Source organism: Colobus angolensis, unplaced genomic scaffold (genome assembly GCF_000951035.1).
Source record: "Colobus angolensis palliatus isolate OR3802 unplaced genomic scaffold, Cang.pa_1.0 Scaffold31, whole genome shotgun sequence".
In the NCBI taxonomy this organism is placed as follows: domain Eukaryota; kingdom Metazoa; phylum Chordata; class Mammalia; order Primates; family Cercopithecidae; genus Colobus; species Colobus angolensis.
Window position 1 is genome coordinate 7,465,934 of NW_012116377.1, and position 15,439 is coordinate 7,481,372.

Here is a 15,439-nt window from a genome sequence, read left to right on the forward strand (position 1 = left end):
TGTAAGGAGAGTTGGGTCCATACTGTTTTACTCCTTCTTTCATTTCTTTTAGCATTTTTATAGAAAAGGACTGATATCTGGCTTCAGCTACGGGAGGCTCTCCCTCTTGGGCCCCTTCTGATTGCCTCCTCTTTACTCTGCTGGTGAGGATGTGGGGGTCCTGCCCTAGGGTTATGGGGATGGTGGACACTCAACACCTGGCTCTGGACAGGTGGGGACCACGGCAATTTGTCAGTCCTCATGCCGATCACCCAGGCAGGAGGATGTCGCACACCTTGTAGGGCCACTCGGGAGCGGAGTGAGCCAGCAGGGGATGTAGGGGGCAAGATTTGTCATAACAAGAGAGTGGGAAACCCGCCCTCCATTCCTGACTATTTGCGTAATTCCACAGGGTGGCAGAAACTGACGCGGGCTCCTCAGGGATGTGGAGGGACAGTTCCTGCCCTGAGATAAGGAGTCTCTTGGGCTGGGAACCTCGTCCATAGGAGCAGAGTCAGGAGGGGAACGCGCTACTCACAGCGTCTTTGCTTTCTCCAGGTGTCGAGGCAGCACTTCGGAGTTTTAGGCCTTACGCCACCATTGACCCCTTGATGCCTTGATGCCAGCTTAAGCCTTGATGGTGACTGAGACTTCCAGGGAATAGAAGAGCCTCTCCAGGAAGCAGCGTAGACCCTTGGCCAGGAGAGAGAGTGCCATGTGGTGCCCTTGAAAAGTGAAAAGTGTCTGCTTTGTGTCCAGGAAGGGGTTTGGTGGCCTGGGTATGGGGAGTATGTGTCCTTGGGGCGGGGAGGGGGGGTTGGATCTGGCTTAATCAGTGCCTGTGACAGTGGTGACACCCAGTGGAGGTCCCTTTGCCACCTGTCACTTCATCAGAGTTCTTTGAGGGGCCCATGTGCCTCCTGCTAACCCTGGCTGCCTGTGGCCCACCCGGGAAGTAGGGGCTCCACTGGGTGCTTCCTGCAGAGCTGGTGCTCTGTATTTCAAGAAGGAAATGAGGGCCTTGGCCACCGTCGCCGTGCCTGAACCTTAGAGAGGATCAGGAGTGACTGTCTGAGGCCTTGTGTGTGGCTGTAGTGTATGTGTAGGCATTTGTTACCCTGTTCTATATTGTGTGTGTCAGTGAGGCAGAAAATTCCCAGAGCTCTGTACCCCCAAGTGGGGCAGCTTCGAGGCCCTGGGCCAAGAGCCTGTGCACAAGTGCAGAGGGAGCGCCAGCAGGCCAGGGTGCCCATGCTGTTGATTGCCTGATACTTGGCCACTGTGCTGACCCTTGGAGGTTTGCTGCTTCTCAGGGACTTCCTGGTTAAGATGGGAAGCAGCAGCCTTCCCCTGAGCTCCCTCACATATTACATGGCAGCACCCTCTGTGAAGCCTATAGCTCCCACCATGAATGGCCAGCCCATCTCAAGGGCCTTGGGTAGTCAAGGGGCCCAGGGAGGGGTGACTCCTCTGGCACCATGGCATCTGGCAAAGGACTGAGGACAGGGGAGACCACCCCTTCTGCAGGTGGCATATGCCAGAGGGCCCAGGTTTGGCTCCATTCTATTTTTAAGGAGACCTCAGTAGCCGTACTGAGCTTGGGGGTGCCACATGTGAAGGCATAATGGGTAGTGGAAATGGAGGGTCACAGGCACAGCGTCTGTGAGAACCTGTGCTTCCAGGAGAGCCCAGCGTGTGTCCAGCAGCTGCTTCTCTGATGGTGCACAGTGCAGGGTGGAGGAGAGCATTTCCCTGGATCCACAGCCCCAAGACAACTTATGGCCATCAGCCTGTAGACTCCAGGGCTTGAGGGGAAGTTGCTAATGCCCCTCTCTTCCATGAAGGCGTTTCTGGGGGCACTAATAGGAGTGACTGCTGATTTTAACTTGGGCAGATCCTAGAACCTTTTGTTGGAGTGGTCCGTTTGAGTTGGCTTGCTTTGCAGATGACAGCATAAATGGGCATAAGTAAAATTTGTAGATGAGAAATATGTTGCTTCCAGAACTCAAAAGGAAAGTGGCAAAGGGACCTCCACTGGGTGTCATCACTGTCACAGGCACCCAAAGGTCCGGAACGCAAAAGGAACTAAAAGATGTTAGACACTTGTATTAATGTTGTGGATGCTGAGAGAGTTAATAGCTCTTTTGTTGCAGTGTTGGGGATGGAACGGCTCTCAGTTTACCAAATATTTTTCAGGCGTTTAACCAAGGTGCCAGGCCTCACACCACATGTGGGGTGATGGCCCCTGCTCTCTTTGTGAGTGCCTTTGTGAGTTGCTTGTATGCCTTAATTAGTGAGTCAAAGGAGCCTGGAGGAAGGCATCGTCAGTGTAATATAACTGTGTTCCTGAGAAAGGCAGATGCAGGGGAGACCTTGGCCACATGACTGTGTGTGATGGCAGAGCTGTGGAGGTCCCCATGGGGAGCCTGGAAAAGATATCTAGTGTCCCTTTAGAGGTGAAGGCCAACTGTGTCTGAGAGGCTGGTGAAGTAGACACTGAACAGAATGTATTAACCAAGTCTATAGCAGTGAAGTGCCAGTTGATTTGGATGGAGTCAGTGATTTCTGTAATATTCGGTGCCGGATGTGGGGTCTGAATGGACAGGGTCACGGCATTAAGGTGATGGTAATCCACCAGGAGGCACCCTTTCGTTCTCTGCAGGTTTAGGAATGAGCCAAATTGCCCTGTGTAAAGGAGAAGCAGGGAGATTGACGTACCCTGTTTAAGTCTTGCATAGTAAGTTTCCCTACTTGAAGGTGCTGTTGTAATTTGCATTGGGTGGTATTAACTGTTTTAATGGGGAGCAGGGGAGGGTCTGTGGAGTCTCACCTTGTCAAGCCAATTTGTAAATCAGACCAGGTGGCAGGAGTGCCAGGGAGCACACGCCAGACTCACACCAGCCTGTAGTCAGTTAATGGTAGTTCTCGTCATGGGGGCAAAAACAGCCCTTTAGGGTGGGAGGAGATGACAGAGCCCAAGAGAGATAGCAACTGGCAGTTGTATCCCAGCTGACTGTTAGGGCTTGTTAGCAAGCAAACAGCAGGCAGGGAGAGCTGGCCATGTGTCCTCAGTCACGGTGGGCCCATCTGTTCGTGAGCCAGTTATGGTCACCTCCTCTTCACCTCATTGGTGAGGGAGGGGGGGTCTCACCCTTGGGTTAAGGGTATGGTGGACCCTTGACACCCAGCCCAGGGCAGGTGAGGGCCACAGCAGTTCGTTCATTCATTCATTCATTCATTCATTCAGGCAGCATATACTGTGTACCTGTGCCAGGCAGACAGTCCTGCCCTCATGCCGCTCACACAGCAGGTGCTGGGGTCAATGTTGATAGCAGTGAGGGCTGTGTGCTCCAGCAAATGGTGGGAGCGGCCCTGTGGAGGGAGGCCAAGAAGATCCCCTTTCCCCAGGGGGAGGTGTTTCAGGGGAGGCAAGAGAGGCGGCTTGGAGACAGTGCATGAGCAGGCCAGCCTGGCAGGGGGTGGACAAGTCTTTCATCTTCACCTGTGGGTGGTTTCTGCCAGTCGAGATCAGAAGCAGAAAATAAAGAAGAACCTTAAGAGTTATTTAAAATTTAATTGACCTGATCTGTGAGATCTGAACAAGATGGGGGAAGAATTCATGCCTGTAAGAATGACCATCTGGCTGAGAACCTGCCGAGGGTCAGGGTGACCCTGAGAAATGAATTGGATGCTGTGTTGGAAACTGCTACTGGTAAATGAGCAGTTCCTGCTGCAGCATCAGAAATGTACTCCAGAGCCCCTGCCCACGCTGTGTGGACCCTCCCCTAAAAACACACCCCAGTAAGAATGAGGCGGTGGGCAGAGATCAGTGGTCCTCAGTGTTCTGATCCTGTGGTCTTTGTGGGGTCTGGGCGGCCTGTTGCAGAAGCCCCTCAGGTGGTCCTGGTGCCCCTGATGGGTGAGCACCACTGATCTTGTGCCACTTGCTCATGCTGTGGGCTGTGGGGTGGACTGGAGGCCCAGAGGTCACACAGAAACCGCCGGACCCAGCTTCCACCTGGTGCTCCATGTAGCTGGAATCTAGTTCAAGCTCTCAGATTTTTCTGCTGTGCTACTGAGCTATTTTTAAAACCACACTCTTGATTTTCTGGATTATAACTCAGTGAGCTGTGTTGACATGTTTTGTTCTCAGGTTTTCACAGGAAAGTCATTTTTCTTATATAATTACATTATTTGCTTTTGATGACAGTTTTTCTTGATTTATAAAAGGAAATAATCACAATTGTCAGAATAGACAGAAAATTATAAAATAAAGATTACTTATGAACCCACCACCCAAAGGCAACTACTGTTAGCATTTTGGTATATATCCTTCTGAATGTTTCACAGTGCATGCACATGTGTGTGTGTGTGTGTGTGTGTGTGTGTGTCTGTGTGTGTATCTTTCTCACTCAATTTTTTTTGGAGACAGAGTTTCGCTCTTGTTTTCCAGGCTGGAGCATAATGGCATGATCTCAGCTCACCGCAACCTCTGCCTCCTGGGTTCAAGCAATTCTGGTGCCTCAGCCTCCCGAGTTGCTGGGATTACAGGCGTGCGCCACTATGCCCAGCTAATTTTTGTATTACTAGTAGAGACGAGGTTTCTCCATGTTGGTCAGTCTGGTCTCGAACTCCTGACCTCAGATGATCTGCCCACCTCGGCCTCCCAAAGTGCTGGGATTACAGGCGTGAGCCACTGCGCCTGGCCTCTCACTCAATTTTTAAACAGATTCAAGAAACATTTTTGTAATGTTTTGTAACTTACTTGATCAGACACCTCTTTCTGTATGAGAGTATGCAAATAGTTGTTTATTTCTGCATCTCCTGTGCTGATGAGGATGGTTCCAGGATTCACTGTGTATGATTATAAGTTGTGCAATGATGTTCGACCATGTCCAAAACTATGACGACACTGAGAGGTACTGACACCTGAAGGAAGTGATCACCTGTCTGGGGTCTTCTCAGCTGTGTGCCTTAGGAATGTGCATCCCACAACAGACCTTGAGCAGCCAGAGAAACTAGGCCAGCCTAGAGGACTCTGTCTTTAACCAGGTGATGCCTTTAAACCAGTAACCTTCTGCAACACTTCTCTCAGAATCAGGCCATTTCTCTCTGCCTCCTGCCGGTTCAATCTCCTGTTTGAACAAACTGATCCTAACCATGGATGACGGACAGCGATGGGGTTGGCAGGCAGGAGTAGCAGCCCAGAAGCTGAGGGTCTTGGCCTGCCTTTGACACTAACTTGCTGTGTGATCTTGGGAAAACTGTTCATTTTCTTCGTTTGCAAAACAGAATGCTGTAGTTCCTGTGAACATCCCAGGGCTATTGTGAAAATGATAGAATGTGAGAGAGCTCTGAGAATTACAGACTGCTGCACAAGGGAACAAACGGGCATTCCTTCATTCATTTGCAGTGACTGAGTGTTTGCGTGTGGCCAAGTCTGCTCTGTGCCCTCGTTATGCCCTGGGTTTCCTTCAGAGCATTTGTCACAGATCATCATTTCTTTCTCTCTCTTTTTTTTTGACTATCTGATAACCTGTGTTTGTTCTGCTCACAGTGTACCCTGGCATTTAGGGTGGAGGCTGGCAAATACTAGTCCTTAAGTACTGATCTGTGGAGTGGAGCCATGGAGAATCCCCAAGATTGCAGCAATGAGAAGGGCTCTGTTCTCAGGAAGGGTGTGTGCCAGGGAGGGAGAGCAGATACACCTGCATTTCATGCTTCTGTTATGCATAAGTGGGACCTGTCTTCAGAGAGGTTCAGAGAGTACATTGGGAATTCTGGGGAAATCACTGTTAGGCTCTGGCTGAGAGGAGGTGCCTCAGCTGGCCACAAGGCCTAGCAGATGTTTGGCCTGGGTGATGCGTCGGCCCACAGCAGAGGGGAGGAGCATGGGCATGGCCCCCATGAAGGTCGTGAGAAGTTCCCTCTGCCGCTGCAGCATATGACTGTGTACTAGAAAGAAGGAGGATCACGTGGATGTGTCTTTCCAGATTGCAAGGGGTCCAGATGCCCCTTTCTCAGGCTGTGTGTTGATTGCCATGGAGGATGTGCAAGCAAGCACCATCCTCATAGTGCCCCTGTGGGTTGTGCCTGTGAAGAGCACACACTGGTTTTGTGGGGAGATAGGTTAGAGGGACAAAGGGCCGTGGCAAAGGCAGCGTCTGTGGGCGGGAGTGGGGGACAACTGTGGGAGAGGTATGGGCACATGCAGAGTGAATGTGGGACTGAGGTGGTCAGGGCTCAGAGTGAGGCTTGTATTTCTGGCAGAACCTTTCCTTGAGGCAGGCCACTTGGGAGAGGCAGGCTTGGAAATGGCAGTCCTGAGAGACTGGCAGAGTGAGACACATGCTCATCCCTACCAGGGCTTAGGTATATGGTCTGAATGCTCGGAGGAGAGGTCTGGGCTGTGAGAAGTTTGGGAGTTGCTACATCTGAAATAGCGAGATCACGGGAAGAGATTCCCCAAATGCAGTTAACTATGGCTGCATAACAAAGGACACCAAAGCTTAGCAGTTTGTTTAAAGCCAATTACTGTTTGATGCGGAATCCACAGGTTGGGCAGGGCCTGGAGAGAAGAACCTTCTGCTCTGCACCGAGGCTGTTGGGCCAGCCCAAGATGGTGCACCCGTGTGCAAGGCTGGGCTGTGGGCAAGACCCTGGCTTACGGCCTCTACCTGTGACCACGTGGTCTTCCTCACAGCAGAGTAACTGGGAGCATGAGCAGCCCAAGAGATAGGACATAGAAGTTGTCAGTTTCTTAAGATCCACGCCCAGAAACTGCCACAGCGTCTCTTCCACTTTGTTCTCTCAGTTAAGCTTTGGGGACAGAGGGGAGAGGGGGGTAGAAACTCTAGCTCTCAGTGGGAATTGTGCTGGAGTTTAGGGCCCATTATGCATTGGTCCTACGAGGGGCTTGAAAATATCTGTTGAATGAATGAGTAAATGAAGGGTGTGTGCAAAGACTCAGTGCAAGGAATATTGGGGGCATGAGGGGAACAGGTGCTGGAGAAATTCATCTGGAGTTGGGTTGCAGGGACAGCCTTGGGGAGGCCGGTAGGATCCACACTGGGGAGGGCAGTGGACTCCAGGCTGGGGTCTGCACTTGAGCCTGGGATAGGCTGTCCGACGGGAGAAGCAGATAAGGTGTCCACTAGGGTGACAGTTTAGGGATGGGAGTGGAAGTGAGGCCTAGACCTGACCACAGTCCTGGGTTCAGCCGATGTGAGTCTGACCCCCAGCTTCGGGCTTCTGCCTGCCCCAGCCTGCCCTCAGGCCTGAACATTCTGTTCCTGGTGCCTGTGGAATGCACAGAGGACACACCCAACAACAGAACCCCAGGAGTCAGAAGTGGCTTCCCAGCCCCTTCTTCTCTGGGTGAGGTGGGGTCAGCAGGGCCAGTCTCACCTTTGTAGCTGAAGAAAGTGAGGTCACTTTGGAAGCATTTTTATAAGTCTTCCAGGCCATGGAGGGAGAACAGGGCTGCGTTTTTTTCTGTGAACACAGCTTCCTGTGGCCATGAACCCCCTGGCTGGACACAACTCGAGATGACCCAGGGCGTGGCTTTCTGCTTGGAGACCCACAGACTGTTGGCCTTGAGGAATAAAACTTGAGGTCTGTAGAGCTGGCCCGAGGAGGCAGTCCCTCTGTGCCGATATCTCCCCAGGCCCTCCTCTGCCAGGAGGGGAACAGCCCAGGACACTTGTACAGGGCGTGGTGTCAGCAGACCTCTGTGTGGGCACTCACCAAGGCCAGGCCCCACGTACGCTCCAGCTCTGTCCAGCCCAAGCCAGTATGGACCGGCCTGCTGGGCTGCTGATTGCTGTCAAGGCCAGTGTGGAGGGACCATGAGCCTCCATGGCAGGCCGGCAGAGGGAGGTCCCGGCGGACACACAGCCACTGTCTGAGGAGAGCCTGACCTTCAGGGAGGGACAGCAGAGTCTCCGTAATGAGGCCCTGAGTCACACTGGCCTTTGTTCCTCACTCATCTGTGCTGGCCCTCGGCCAAGGGGCTGTTGGGGAGCTTTCTGCAGGCGCACGGCACCTGGCGACTGGGAAGCTTCTGTTTGTGTGAACTTCTTGGGAACAGCGTCCTGGTGTGGGCCAGGAGGAGAGGACTGGAGCACCCCAGGCTCCAACTTCATGCTCCTGGGATCGTGTTGCGTTGCCTGGCCATGGTGGTCACCCAGCTGAATCTGGAGTTTTTCTTTCGGGGCAAGAAGCTGCGAGGCTTCAGCTGTGAGCTCACCCGGTCCCCACATGGGGTCTTGCCTGAGTCTTTCTTCACCATCATGTGCCAGGTCGTGGTGCCCATTCTGCTGTCCGGCTTGTGCATGATGGCGGCCGGCCTGGTGATGAACACCGTTCAAGTGCGTACTGGGTGTCTGGGCGATCAGGGGTGGGAGACACACAGACCGGGTCTCCTGGCATCACAGACAGGGAGGCTGGATTCATAAGGGGCCTCCAGAGTGGGACAGCAGCCCTGAACCTGCTCTTGCCGCTTGGGTGTCCCGGGTGTCAGTGAGGCTGTCAGGAGGGACCTCCAACACTGAGACCTCAGCACTGGAGATTCACAGAATGATGGAGGTTTGTTAGAACCTTAGCCTACGTGTGCCTCCTCAGCCCAAGGAGCTCAAACCACCTTCCTCCCAGGGCATGTGGGCTCACGAGGCAGAGTCTGCCACTCACCAGTGGAGGGGATTTTTAGTCACACTGTTCTGCCTTGATTTCCCCATCTGTAAAATGGGGATAATGAAAGCCCCCACCTCACAGAATTGTGAGAACCAGATCACTGAGTCTGTGTGCTGTGGTCCCTGTAGGGTGGGGGCATGACCGCTGCAGGCAGAGCTGCGGTGTGCCCAGCCCTCAGCATCCTGGTGTGGCCCCTGGTGAAAAAGGACAAGGTTTGGAGCCCGAGGGTGCAGGTGGGAGGGCCACAGCGGTCTCCCTGCAGTGGAGGCATGTGCTGAGGGAGATTTGCTTATCACAATCTGTTTCTCCCCTAGCTTGGTTCAGGCAGCGTGTTGGAATCATTGAGAGGTTTGTGCTATCTGTCAGCTGAAGCATTTCGTAGAGTCAGTTTAGAAAAATTGGAAAATCTACCCAAGCAATGGAGGAAGGCTGTCCCCTCATCTCTATCACTGCTGCTGTGGAACTTTCAAGACAATTTTCTATGTACATGTAAACATATACATATATGGTTTATACTAGGCAGTTTTGCTTTTTTTTTTTTTTTTTTGAGATGGAGTCTTGCCCTGTCGCCCAGGCTGGAATGCAATGACACAATCTTGGCTCACTTCATCCTCTGCCTCCTAGGTTCAAATGATTCTTCTGCCTCAGTTCCCAAGTAGCTGGGATTACAGGCATCCACCACCATGCCCAGCTAATTTTTTTTGGATTTTTAGTAGAGGTGGGGTGTCACCATGTTGGCCAGGCTGGTCTCGAACTCCTGACCTCGTGATCTACCCACCTCAGCCTCCCAAAGTGCTGGGATTACAGGCGTGAGCCACCGTGCCTGGCCCGCAGTTTTGCTTTTTAATCTGTAAATGTAAATTTAAAATTTCAGCCCACAAGGACACCCCAAATAGTGTTTCATGTTCCTGAGTGTACGCAGCACCTCCTTCCTAATGGCGACTCAGCGTCTGTCTGTGCCCCGGCTCCAAGTTGGAGAGGGACAGCCTGTACCCACCAGGCCACCCAGGCTCCTAATGTGAGCTCACGATACCTCCCAGGCAGCTTCTGCTTGCTCGTCTCAGTTGATGGGACACTCATCCCCTTTTGGGACTAGGGTGGCCTTTTGCATCCTGGCCAGCCCCCCATTAGAAAGCCTGTGTTTCTATGGATTTGCAACCTGAATACCCACTTCTTCCCCCAGTAGCCTCACCCTAGAGCTGTGCTTATCGCTCCTTCCCTGAGACCACCCAGTTGATGCTGGGGAGAGAGACTGTCAGGCATTCCGGAGGGCTGGGCAGGGAGTGGAGGCCACAAGCAGGTCTTTGCCTTGAAGGAAGAGGGAGCAGTCATTCTTAGAGGTCAGGGGATCTGCAGAGGAGCAGGACAATTTGATTTGGACTTTAAAGGTAATGTAGCAATTTCCAGGATGCCCTGAAAAGACGTGAATATTCCAAGCAGAGGGATTTATGTGCAAAGATATGGGCGAATGATAGTGTGCATTTGGGGAAAGTCAGGGACGGGGTGGCTGCTGTCATGGGGAAAGGGACACTGGGCAGGAATGAGGAGCTGTGTCTGCTCTGCTCAGAGGGTGTGCTGTGCACTGAGTGTAGCAGGTGTTTGCTTTATGTTAAAATGAGTGTCTTGCTGGTTTTATTGAAGGGTAGCATAGACACGTAGGAGAGGACACAATTCCTGTGTGTGTCTCCATGGACCACCTCAAGGTACAGGGGCCATTGCAGCCCCACCCGGGGCATCCTCAGCAGAGCCCCAGCAGAGTCCTCTGTGCTCAGCTGTCTCAGCCCCACCTCTGACTCCAGCGCTGTGGGTTTGCATTGACTGTTCTTGTCATGTGCTTGTGTGTCTTTGGGGTTCATAGGACTTATGCGTTAGGTATACTCAGGAGAGGAGTTGGCAGTGAAGGGTTACAGGTGGCTGAGTGATAGGGTCATAATTGTGCCACAAAACTCACCCCAGGCAGTGGTGTCAAAGATGACCCCGAGGGTGAGGCTGGAGGAGCAGGGAAGAGCTGGGGGACTGTGGGCAGAGTTCAGAGCCCCTCAAGTCCAAGAATCATTATTTCTGATGATTTCAGCCTCCTCAGTGACTGATATAGGCATCTTTAAAGTGTTGCTGGAGAGGGCGGTGGCAGAATTTAAAACTTGTGATGACTTGAATGTCAGATTGGAGAAAAGAAGGCGTTGAGTCCTGGCTGGCAGAGCAGGAAGGACACGGGTGGCGAGGAGAAGTTTGGAGATTTGGGATTTGACGTGCTTGTGGGGTGTTCAACCAGAGTTGGATGGGCAGATCTTATGCTCACAGAGACTTCCGAGCTGTAAACATTGGGGGGCACCCACGCGAGACCAGGGTGTCAGTCAGTATATTTGCTGTTGGCTGCAGGTAACAGGAGAACTAACTCAAAGGGACTTTAAAAACAAAGACACTTATTATCTCTGTAAAGAAGTCTAGAGATAGGACAGAATTAGTTAATTACTGGATTAACTGTGTCACCTAGCATTTTTTCACTTTATATTTGTATCAGTTTGCTAGGACTGCCATAAAAAAATACCACAGAGCAGGTAGCTGAAACAACAGAAACTGATTTTTTTCCACAATTCCAGAGGCCAGAAGTCTGAGATGAAAGTGTTGGCAGGGTTGGTTTTTGAGCTTTGCAGATGGCCCTGTGTCTTCACATGGTCTCCCCTCTGTACATGTCTAGGTCCAGATTTCCTCCTCCAGTGAGGATGCCACTCATGCTGGGCTAGGACCCACCCTCATGACTGCATTTCAACTTAATTATCTCATTAAAGACAGTCTCTCCAAATACAGTCATGTTTTGGTACTAGGCATGAGGACTTCACCATATGAGTTTTGGGGGACACAGTTCAGCCAGTGTCCGTAGATTTTGGTCCCATCATGGTTGTGTGATACCCAATGTGACCAGACAGGACTTCTCAGATCTCACTTGACCAGAGTCATAGCAACCGCTGGCAAGGAGGATGGGACCACCGTGCATCAGGATTCAGCTTCCACCCCATCTCCCGCCTAGGCTGCCTGCTGAAAGCCCCAGGAGCATGGAGCAGGTGGGGTGGCTACTGGAAGACAGTGCTGGGTGGGCAGTGGAAGGGTACTCGAGCTGCCGAAGGGAGAGGGTGTGGGGAGAAAGGAGAACTGAAGAGAAAGCAGGAAGGAAGGTCAGTATTAACATGGTCAGGTGGAGGAAGAGGGGTCGAGACTGGGTGGATAGTGAGGTGGGCACAGGACTGGGGGCTGGAGGCTCAGAGGCCAGGGGAGAGGGTGCAGAGCTGTGCCTGTCAGCAGGTGCTTTATCCGTGCAGGGGCCGGGGGACAGTGCCACCCTGCAGGGAGAGCAGCAGATGGGGCTTACCCATCAGGAGGCCACCAGGCAAGGTGTCCTCCCACGCCTCAAAGGTGTCCTCACTTCCTTTAGGGAGATAGTGAGAGCCATAGGGCTGCAGCACTGAGGGTGATGGGTGAGGACAGGCATTTGTTCAAAGGTAGTAGTGCTGGGAGAGCAGGAGGAAGGCTGCCGGGTGGGGCAGGCTGAAAGGAGGGGTTTGCTGTGACTTTGGGGTTGGTGGGTGCCGGGTCTTGGGTATAGGCAGAGAGAGTGCCCATGAGCACATTGGGCTCCACAGGAGGCTGGGAAGAGTGTGGGTGGTGGTGCCCGAAGGCCAGCTGGGGAGTACGTGATGGTCTTGGTTCCCTTGCTGAGGACAGAGGCCCACCCTATGGTGGGTGGAGGAGTGTACAGGCTGAGAGGACAACTGCACAGAGCTGTGGCCAGATGCCACCAGGAGACTGTGAGGCGTGGGAGGACACCTTGCCTGGTGGCGTTGCTTTCTTCTCAAGTTTTAAGAGAGGACAAACTCAGGACTCCACTAGAGCTGGAACTGGATTCTGAATGCCATGGCCCGGTAGATAAGGTACAGGAAGAAACTAAACAGTGCTCATCTTCCTTGGTCTGAGAGCAGAAAGGAGTCTTAAAGGGCTTCTGGCCTGATCTCTTCACCTTCACGCCTGGTCAAGCCTGTTGCTGGGCAGCTTGTGGACGATGGTCCAGGTCCCTAGAGGCTGAGTGGGTTTGCACGTCTTTACACAGCTCTTGCCTTGTAGGGGAGGGACAGGGCCTAGATCCCAGGCCACCTTTCTCCTTGATGACAAAGCAGGGATTTGTTTCCAGGTCTAGAATTCCAAAACCAGGAGAAGCTTCTAGTGTTAGGCGTCAAAGATCTCTGCAGCAGCCAGACAGGCAAAATAAATCAGTAGGATCAGATGGGGCATTAAAACTGATTTAGGGGAACATCTAATTGCACGTTAAACAGTTAAGAATTGTTTTCACCTCTACTAATAAGTGTTTTCTCTCCCATTTTCCTTGAAGCATGAATCCCTTTCATCTGTCTTTGAAGTTCTTGATTTTTCTACATTTAATGGGATAGAGGCATATGCTATGTTTTTAAAAACCCTGAGCCCCACAGGGTGCTCAGTGGCAGCTTGCACGCAGTCCCTGGACCTGGGGACAGAGGGAGGCAGGGCCTGCATGGCCTGTGTGAAGATCCTGGATCCCCAATAGAGGCAGGGCCCTTCCTCAGCCTGGCCGTCTTGCAGGTGTTTGTAGGCCTCCCCATTCATGAGAAATTCCCCAGCTTTCTCGTCCGGAACCCATGCATGCCTCTACAGAACACAGTGCAGAGCACATGCAGCATGGCTGCCACCCGCTGGCCTCCAGCCTGGCCCAGCCTGCAGTGTGCTTACGGCCACTGATGCTGATTCAGTGAACAGCACTAAAAAGGTTTTCACAGCTTCATTTATTTCTGTTTAGTTTAAAGTCATTTAAGAAACAACCTAGTCCTATTTGATCATTTTATAGGGAGTGAAAAGTGACTTGCTGAAGGTTCCCTCCAGAAATTTCCAGAGATTTGCTGACGTGTGTGTTTGGCTTATCTCCTTACTCTTTCCCTACCAGCACTGGCCTGTGTTTGTGGAGGTGAAAGACCTTTTGACGTTGGTGCCGCCCCTGGTGGGCTTGAAGGGGAACCTGGAGATGACACTGGCATCCAGACTCTCCACAGTTGTAAGTGGACATCTGGACATTTGAGGCGGCCATAACGTGGGGCAGATCACTTGGTCTCCCCTGGCTCGCGGGCGGTGGGTTGGATTCTCCAAAACAATGGATATTTCTGGGTTTTGTTACCTCATGATGCTGTCCCTGGTCCCTCTCCCAGCCCAACACCCTGGCTTTCCACTACCAAACTGGATGACTGAGGGATGTGCACAACCCTGCGTGCCCCCGTTCCTCCTTTGACCTAAATATCAGTGGGTGCCACGTGCCCCGAGTCTGCACACTGCTCTCCCACCCGCATCCACCTGGACCCTGAGCTCAGCCCCATCACACATTCACGCAGAAGACACGACAAGCAATGCAGACCTGATGGAGGGTTCCATGGAGGAGCAGGAAGGATTTGTCACCCAGGTTAACCTTCCTCAGTGGCTTCTACTCCCTAGAATGGCTCCCTGAATGCTTGATCACTGGAGGTGTCTTCTCTGGGTGCTTGAACCAACACAGTTCCTAGCTTTGCCAGCTCTTCTCACACCTTCCCAGCTATCCCAGGAGACTGAAGCTTTTTCCCTTCTACTACACAGAATGGTTTCTCCCTTTCTCTGATGCCCATGTGATATCCTGTAGGTGACAAAGACTGTGGCAAGAGGAGGTTGGGTTGTGGTGTGTTCAAGGAACTGAGAGGACAGCAACATAGCTAGAGAGCAGAGGGCAGATGGGGTGGGGGCAGGGGGCTGCCGAACATGAGGCTGAAGAGATAGGTGAGGTGTGAGTGGCCCACCAGTGGCCCCGAAGATAACCAGGTCCTGGTCTTGGAACCTGTGGATGTTAACTTATAGGGAAGAGGCCTTTGCAGAAGTGACTAAGAGAAGCCCCTTGGGATGGGAGATTGTCATGGATTATCCAGATAGACCCAGTATAACCACAGGGGTCCTTATAGAGGGGATCAGAGAGACATTTCAGACAGGAAAAAAGGCCATGTGGTGGAAGCAGCATAAAAGAGGAAAGATGCTGTGCTCCTGGCTTTGATAATGGAGGAAGGGCCGTGAGCCAAGGGATGGAGCTCTGTGTGCTAGGAAAGAGAAGGAGACAGATTCTCCCCTAGAGCTTCCAGAGAGAGTGAAGTTTTGATTTTGGCCCCGTAAGACTCATTTCAGACTCCTGTCCTCCAGAACTGTAAGAGGATGGATTTCTTTTGTTGTAAGCCACTAAGTTTGTTGTAACAGCAAGAGGAAACTAACACCTGGGGCCACATCATGTGGAGCCTTGTGGGATGTGGAAATGTCTGAGCAGCTGGTAACATGATGCAGCCACACACATGCACACACAACTCGTGTGTATACATGCATATATGTGTGCACAATTGTTTTGGTCAGTGTTTGGGAGGGAAAAAAATATTGATAGTAATCTCTGCCATGGAGGCATTTCAGGTGTTTGTTTCATAGTACTTAACTGCATTTTTTTTTTTTTTTTTGAGACAGTTTTGCTGTGTCACTCAGGCCGGAGTCCAGTGGCATGATCTTGGCTCACTGCAGCCCCTGCCTCCTGGGCTCAAGTGATTCTCATGCCTAAGCCTCCCGAGTAGCTGGATTACAGGTGTGTGCCAGCACACCCAGCCAATTTTTGTATTTTTAGCAGAGGCCTGGTTTCACCAAGTTGATCAGGTTGGTCTTGAACTCCTGACCTCAAGTGACCTCCCAAACTGCTGGG

The 15,439-nt window shown here is 52.1% G+C and overlaps 1 protein-coding gene across 2 annotated transcripts in view; it reads left to right on the forward strand.

The window, feature by feature from the left end:
• SLC41A3 (solute carrier family 41, member 3) overlaps positions 1-15,439 on the forward strand; it is a 79,248-nt gene that overhangs the window by 18,844 nt on the left and 44,965 nt on the right. The window contains exons 1-2 of one of the 2 annotated variants that reach the window (XM_011950760.1): positions 7,351-8,348; positions 13,637-13,744. In XM_011950760.1, coding sequence (XP_011806150.1) covers positions 8,154-8,348; positions 13,637-13,744 — 303 coding nt within the window. In that variant the 5' untranslated portion in view covers positions 7,351-8,153. Of the gene's footprint in view, positions 1-7,350; positions 8,349-13,636; positions 13,745-15,439 lie in introns of those variants that run through there. The other variant, XM_011950758.1, reaches the window with a different exon arrangement.